This window comes from Myotis davidii, unplaced genomic scaffold (assembly GCF_000327345.1).
Source record: "Myotis davidii unplaced genomic scaffold, ASM32734v1 scaffold663, whole genome shotgun sequence".
Classification (NCBI taxonomy): Eukaryota; Metazoa; Chordata; class Mammalia; order Chiroptera; family Vespertilionidae; genus Myotis; species Myotis davidii.
The window spans coordinates 2,711,136-2,718,801 of NW_006295816.1; the positions used below are offsets into that span (position 1 = coordinate 2,711,136).

The window sequence follows — 7,666 nt, forward strand, 5'->3', positions numbered from 1 at the left end:
TCTCTGTGAGACCTCAGGAGGCTGCTGGGCTCCCGGGTGGAGACTGCAGGAACTCTGAGGACCAGCCACCCAGAGTGCAGCATGGGTAGGCGGGCGGCAGGGCTGCCACTGCCATTGCTGGTGGGGCAGTCTGGCCATGCCCCAGGAAGGTAAACTGGCCAGCACTCAGGGTACTAAGGTCCCTGAATCCTTTCTGCCAGTGCGTCTCCCTGCAGGACAGACGGACAGAGTTAGATAGCCTCTGGTGCCTGTGTCCTTGGCCATACCCAGGGCAGCTGGTGCCCAGCCAGAGACGAGAGGGTGGTGCCTCGATGCTGCGCAGGGCAATGCTCAGGCTGCAACCGGACAGCCCGCCCGGGTGCCCAGGCTCCTGGCACCTCAGGCGTGAGCTGTGCCTCCACTTTGATTTCCCTGCCCTGGCACTGTGGCCCACAGCACTGCCCCTGGGGTAACTGGTCGTTTCCACCCTGTTGTGATGGTGTTTCCTCTCCCTCAGCTGCCAAGTTTCCAGCCAACCCTGTTCCATCAAGTGATCGGAGCCTGCAAGCCCTGCAGCGACCCCAATCTGTCTGTGGCTGAAAAAGGTATTGTCTCCCTTTCCCAGTGCCCCTCCCCCCAGGGGCCCCCATCCTGAGCATCTGACTCTTGACCCTGAGCACCAGCTGGCGGAGGGTGAGCCACAGGCCAGCATCCAGGCCTGTCTGTCTGTCCAGAGTCCTCACCAATTCCTGTGCTCACTGTTCGACCAAGGCTGCTTGATGCTAAATTCAGATCCTGCCCCAGCCGGTTTGCCTCAGTGGGTAGAGCGTCAGCCTGCGGACCACAGGGTCCGGGTTCAATCCCGGTCAAAGGCACGTATCTTGGTTGCAGGTTCCTCGGGCCCTGGCTCTGGCCGGAGGCAACCAATCGATGTGTTTCTCTCACATCAATATTTCTCTCTGTCTTTCCCTCTCTCTCCCACTCTCCCTTAAAAAAAAAAATCAATGGAAAAATATCCTCAGGTGAGGATTAACAAAAAAAATAAAATAAAATAAAATTTGAGAATCAGAAACACTCTAAAAAATAAAAATAATAAACAAATAAAATTTGGATGCTGTTAGTCTGTATCTCTCCCTCCCCAGTGCCCAGCTCAGAGAGGCCCTCGCGGCCACCTGCCCGGGGCCCCCTCTATGGGAACTGCCCTGTGCAAGCACGGCCACCACCCCCCTGGCGCCTCCAGATCAGCCCAGAACCCAGCAGGCCCTGTGGCCCCTGTGGCCCCTCTCGGCACGGGCCCTCAGGGACCCCCCCTTGTTGCTCTGAACAGGCCTGCGGCCAATCAAGCCCAAGAGGAATAGGGAGGACAGGCCAAGGCAGAGTGGACTTCCCAGACAAGTCCTGGCAAGGGAGGCCCAGGTACCAGGAGGGAGTCCAGTCCCAGCAGCCACTCTGGCCACAGTGCTAAGTCCGTCTCACACGTGCCGCGCACCGGATGTGCATGCGGCCAGAAGTCCCGAGAGCAGAGCTGCTTAGCTAGGGGAGCGCTGCCCTGTGTTCTGCTCCAGCTGATGGAAGGATCAGGCTGGGACCCACATGACCCTGGCCCAAAGCCCCAGCCGTGGAGACCTGAGTTAGTTCTAACAGAGGGGTTGCTACTAAGCCTGCTAAGACTCTGGGGACTCCACTAAGCCTGCTCCCCACACACAACCTGGGCCCCATCAGCCCGTCTCCCTGTAGGTTCCCCTCCCCTCCTCACCGAGTGATGTGTGCTGTGCGTACTGTCATTGTTGCTCCCTAGCTCTCTAGAGGGGACATGCCTGTGTCCTCCAAGTACAACAAACACTGGCCCACGTGCTCGGTTGACTGCTGGGTGCTCCACCACAACGGCCATAAAAACTGCCTGCAGGTGCCTTCTAGCCTCAAGGGTGCACATCCCCAAACATGCAGTTACCTGGACCCTGCGCCCCATGTCAGAGCCTGTGTGGCCTCCACCAGAATCCTCAGTGGCTTTTCTTCATTTGAGATGTGGAGCTATCGCAGAGCTAGCCGAGAGCACAGACAGGCTCGGAGATCAAGCGTGTGCTGGCGGCCAGTCAAGGACCTGACACCAACTGGATCCAGGAGAACTTCAGGCCCTGGAGCAGGCTGTGCAAGAAGCTGGCCACACTGCGCAGGTGTGGAAAGGACGCAGGGTCTCAGAAAAGGGGCTAAGCCCAGAGCAAGCTTGTCCACGCACAAGGCCAGCAAGTGCCTCAAGGGAACAACAGACCAAATCTCACCTGGGTCTTCAGGGCAGAAGCCGCATAAACTTGTCCCACTCTCGCGTCACCAGGACCCTGAGTCCCATGAGGGCTCCGTGTCTCGCTGGCAGCTGTCTTTCTTTGCCAGGCACTGACTCCCGGACCAGGCAAGCTTGCCCTCGGGGCTGTGCGCTGTGCCTGGGGACTACAGGCCCGTGCTGGACCCCAGTTACAGAGAAAGAAGCGGCCGGGACACCGGGGGACTCCCATCTTGCAAGGGGCACTCCACCTTAGATGCTCCTCTAGCCCCAGTGCCCGCGTGCGGCCTGGCAGAGGTGCCCTGGCCTCCCTGCTCACCAGCACAGGCTGCGGGGCCAGCTTGATGGTCTCTGCTTCACGAGGAGGGGCCCAGGGCCCCCTAAACCACTGCAGCCTCGCTGCTTTCTCCCCATAGCCTTTCTGACTAAAGTGGGCCCTGTGGGTGAACTGCAACCCCATGATCCTCCCAGGACCTAGATGTGCCTGTGAGATCTTGGGCTTCAGGACCCCTTTGGAGAAGGTGCCCAGACCCACCTCCAAGCCACTTACTCCCTGAGATGCAGCAGCTTTTTGTGGAGACAAACCTTTCTTCTGGGGTAGAGAGCGCTTCGGCGCTGAGGATAGGAAGCTGGCGCTGCGTCTTGGGGAGAGCCTGTGAGCAGGGCCTGTGAGCAGCTCAGGCTCTCGGAGGCCTCCTGGTGGAATCCACCTGATGTGCAGCCGATTCCACATTTTTTCCTCCCCTCCCACAGCTGAGCGCCTGCCCTCCCGCCAGGCAACAGCCACCAACCACCCCGGGGCACTGAGCATCTTCCCTGGAACTGAGGCTATTTAGGTAGCAGAGTTCTGCCCTGTGTTTTGCCGCAAGCCCATGCCAGGTCCTGACCAATGAGGAGAAGAGGATGGGCATCACCACTTCTCCCTGGACCACATGTGGCACAGCCCCTCCTCCTGGCCAGGCCTCCTTGAAGGCTGGACTCCAGCTCCTTCCCTTCCAGAGCCTTTCAGGCCCCTTGGGCCCTGGCTTCCCCATCAGCACCTGGAGCAGGAAGGGCCCACACCTGGCCCCTCGGCTCGCTTTCCGCACGGCCGCCTCAGAGCACAGCCAGCGAGGAGGCCCTGGGCTGTGCACGCCCATCCTGCCGCTCGCCCAGCTCCGTCAGTGAGAGGCAGGTTTATTCTCTCATATTTGTTCCCAGGAGGAGTTGGCCAACAGGATTCCCATGTCTCCTGCAGTGGCCCTCGGGCCCCCAAGTCCAGCCATTCTTCCTCTGCCGTCCTCTCCGGGAAGTCACTCCCCCAGCTGGCCCTGACCCCTTTCTTAGGTGGACACTGTAGGTTTCCCTCTGTCCCAGGCCCACTCCACCTGCATCTGTGGCATGTGGGTGCAGAACTGGGCTGCTCTGCATGCCCCAAAGCACCATGGGCACGCCTGGGCGTGACACGGGCTTTATACTCTCCCTCCCTGGGGACAGTGAACGCTGGTCCTTGCCTAGAAAACACCTCGCGCAGCCCAAACCCCATGGGAGCACAGAAGCCATGGGAAGGGCAGAGCTTGTATGTTACCACAGGCCTCTGTGAGGCCCCCGCCCATCCTGCTCCCTGCTTTCCCAGGACTCCTGACTGAGCAGCTCTGGCCCCGTCTCCCCTCCTCGGCCTCTTCTCGCCTCTTCTGCTCTCTTCTCCTCCTGGCGAACCGCAAGCTACAGGCGCTCGCTGCGTGGCACCTGCTCTCAGCTGCCTCATCCTGATGCTCCTCACTCTTCAGGTCGCTCTGTTGCCATCTTTGCGGTTCCTGTTCCTGGCCACTCCCACCTAAGGGCCAGTGTCTTGCTTGGCCAGCGTTTTTGCCCCAGGGGCTGGCATGCCCCTCCCACCTGTACTGGGTACACAGTGCAGGGTGGGCTTCTCCCACGGAGCGGCTCAAGAAGTAACTTCCCTTCATGCCATGTGTTTCCACCTTCAGCGGTGCCCGCAGCCCCCAGCAGCTGGAGCCTGGATAGCGGAGCCCGAGAGGCCCAGCCCTTCCTGTCTGCCCACATGGGGCGCATCCTCGTGCCCCCAGTGCCTCCCCGAAGCCTGCTGCATGGTAAGAAGAGCTCCAGCGGGTCCCCAGATAGTCCCTGGTCGCCAGCTCTGCTCAGGGGCAAAGGCAGCAGCCTCCCAGGCTGAGAAGACGGGCCATGCTCTGGGCTGACCCAGCCGAGGAAGAACCAGCCCCGCCCCAGGAAGGGCCTGCTGGGCCTGGGGCCGGTGAGGCTTCCAGCCCGGCCGGCCGAAGACCAGGACTGCGACCGTCATCACCCAGCAGTGGGCGGGCCTGCGCTGCCTGCGGCTGTTCCACGCTCACACACCGGCCTTCTTGACCTCCCGTGTAGCACGCGTCTTTCACTCCAGCAGCCTGTGTTTTGGAGAACTTCAATGAGAGATTTTTCTGTGGCCTTCAATGCTGAGGGGTTCCCATGATACTCTTCCCTCGTCTGCCCAGTTGGCCCAGTAAGATGTGCTGGTGTGCAGCCCAGAGAGGCCCCAGCTAAGGCTGTGGTTCTGTTCCCTTTGCAGGTCATTACTCCCTACACTTTGACACCTTCCACCACCCACTGGGTGACACCCCCCCGGCCCTCCCTGCCCGGACCCTGCGCAAGGTAATGTACTGAAGGCACAGCCCACCCGGCTGTAGGTGTCAGTTCATCTGCTCTACCCCCTGGGTCTCCCAAGCTCCCGGCTCTCCCTACCCGTCCTGGAGAGCCCAGCCTGGCGGAGCCGCAGGGACCAGAGCCACACTCGGGATGCAGGTGACCACCAGTGTGTCCGCAGCCACTGTGAGGGGGTAGAGGGTTAGAGGGCCTTGTGGGCAACTCTGCTACCACCACCAGGTGTCGGCGAACCGTTCAAGAGGTAAAGAAACAGCCTGTGATGGACAGCAGAGCATTTTAAACCAGAGGCCAGTCAAAGCAAGACGCACCAGGCACCAAAGCTGTATTAAAACTCACTAATTTTTCTGCAAATTGGAAAAGACTATCACAGATTTTAGCAGCAGAATGCACTCATCTGGTCCATGGCCAACTAGGTTTCTTTCTGCCTGCCCAGCCGGCCTGGCCTAGCCCTTCGCAAGTGCCCAAGAGCCACAGCCAGCAGCCCAGCACCTGGCTTTGGGGGCACAAATGCCCAGCAGCCAGGGCAGAGCTGTGTTTTGGCCACAGAAATGCAGGTGATTCTGGGGCTCCCCGGGGCTCTGGGGCCGGAGGGAGCAGGGGCTGCTGCTGGAGGTCCTGTTGAAGTTCATTACAAGCAGACTTGGTCTTCTCCACGCTGTGGCTGTCGGCCTGTCTGGAGAGAGGAATTCTAACATGTCCACCCTTTCTTTTGCAGTCTCCTCTCCACCCTATCCCAGCCTCCCCCACCAGCCCACAGTCGGGCCTGGACGGCAGCAACTCTACACTGTCCGGCAGCGCCAGCAGTGGCGTGTCCTCCTTGAGCGAGAGTAACTTTGGGCACCCCTCAGAGGCTCCGCCTCGAACCGACACCATGGACTCCATGCCCAGCCAGGCCTGGCATGCCGATGAAGACCTTGATCCGCCCTACCTCCCTGTTCACTACAGCCTCTCTGAGTCGGCCGTCCTGGACTCCATCAAGGCCCAGCCATGCCGAAGCCACTCAGCCCCGGGGTGTGTCCTCCCTCAGGACCCCATGGACCCGCCTGCGCTGCCTCCCAAACCCTACCACCCCCGCCTGCCGGCCCTGGAGCATGACGAAGGTGTGCTGCTGCGCGAAGAGGCCGATAGGCCTCGGGGCCTGCACCGCAAGGCCTCACTGCCTCCTGGGAGCATCAAGGAAGAGCAGGCCCGCCTGGCCTGGGAGCATGGCCGCGGGGAGCAGTGAGCAGTGAGGCAGGCAGGTGGCTGGGACGCTGCCCTCAGAGCAGCTCGCCCGACCATTCCAGGTCTGAAAAGCCAGTCCCCCCCAAGGAGCAGAGAGGCCTGGCACTCAGGAGAGAACCACCAAGTCGACGTTCTACTGCCGTGAACTTGTGTGTTGCCATGTGCAGAGGCCACAGCAGCATGAGGGTTGTGGCTTCTCTTTTTATTTCATTTCTACTTTTCCATTTCTCTGGGTTTCCCTTTCATCTGTGCGCAGTAGATGCTTTCTTCCTCCTGCAGTTCCAGGCCACGGGGGGCTCCGTGGAGGTATTGCACAGACAGAATCGCTTCGCAGCTTCGCGGGGCCTTGGGTAGGAGCCCAGGCCCCCTCCAGGGTAGAGATGCACAGAAGAACGGAAATTGCACTAGGACCTCTTCTTTTGCTGTGTGGACAGAAGAGCTCATGGTTGTATTCAGGGATTGCGCGGACCATGTGGACTACATGTCACAGGTGGTGAACAAGTGGCTACAAGCCGTTTTGCACAAATGCCTGCCCACCTGCCCACTCTTGTCCAGGAATACTCAACTGAGGGGCTGGTTGGGCCACCCCGCCAGCCCAGGCACGTGACCTGGCCTGACTGCATGCCCAGGGCACACTGCCAGGCTTCCACCGGCCAGTCCTGCCTCCAGCTGTCTTGGATAGTCCCCTCCATCGCTTTTATTTCTGACCACTTGCTCCCTTCCACTCTCAATACACCTCATGCCCTGCAGGAGCCCCCTTGGCGAATGGATCTGCAAAGGTTAGCTCCGCCCTCCGGGGCCTGAGTGGGGGTGTGGAACCAAAGGGACTGGCCACCTTCCTCCCCAAGGCCCCGGGGGCCACGTGTTGAGAGAGGAGCTGGTGTAGGAGTGAGGCCGAGGTAAGGGGCCGGAAATCCTGAGCTTCCCCAGGTGGCCAGACCGCCTGACAGGCAGCTCCTGAGTCAGGGATTTTCAGCACTACCTCTGAGCAGGGGGCTGGCTGCCCCACCAGGCTGCCCAGCCCTGAGGACTCTCGGTCAGGTCAGCGAGCTCCTGGGGGAGCAGGGAGAGGAGGGGCGTCTCCTTTTGGAGTCCGAGAGCCACGTAAGTTGAATTATCCTCTTCCAAGTGCCAAGTGCAGGGCCCTGCTCCGGGCGGTGGGGACCACCACTCAGGGTTCAGGGCGGGCAGGAGGCAGTGTCTCCAGCCTCCCGTCTGCTGGACAGAACGCAGTGGGATCCATGGGACTCTCGGGTCAGAGCACCGGTTTTCCTCTTGTTTTATTATGGGGGGGGACAGAAGGGGGAGTAACGGTCTTCTACCAGGGTGCTTCTAAGTTACTTCAGTCTACACAGACTTTCTTTTGCTCGAGTTCACAACTCTGATGGTCACAGGCTGCCTTCTCCTCGGCGAGCAGGTGTCTGCCTGTCACTCTTCTGCTGGCCTGTCTGACCTCCGGCTGGGCCTGGGCCCATGACCCTGTCATTGCCCCTCTTTCCGAACAGACAGGCCATGGTCAGGGTGTTT

The 7,666-nt window shown here is 60.5% G+C and overlaps 1 protein-coding gene across 1 annotated transcript in view; it reads left to right on the forward strand.

Moving 5' to 3' along the window:
• DOCK3 (dedicator of cytokinesis 3) overlaps nucleotides 1-6,140 on the forward strand; it is a 160,642-nt gene extending 154,502 nt beyond the window's left edge. Inside the window, exons 50-53 of the mRNA XM_015568294.1 lie at nucleotides 497-584; nucleotides 4,225-4,347; nucleotides 4,821-4,903; nucleotides 5,631-6,140. Coding sequence (XP_015423780.1) covers nucleotides 497-584; nucleotides 4,225-4,347; nucleotides 4,821-4,903; nucleotides 5,631-6,140 — 804 coding nt within the window. The remainder of the gene's footprint in view (nucleotides 1-496; nucleotides 585-4,224; nucleotides 4,348-4,820; nucleotides 4,904-5,630) is intronic.
• Nucleotides 6,141-7,666: the final 1,526 nt, after the last annotated feature.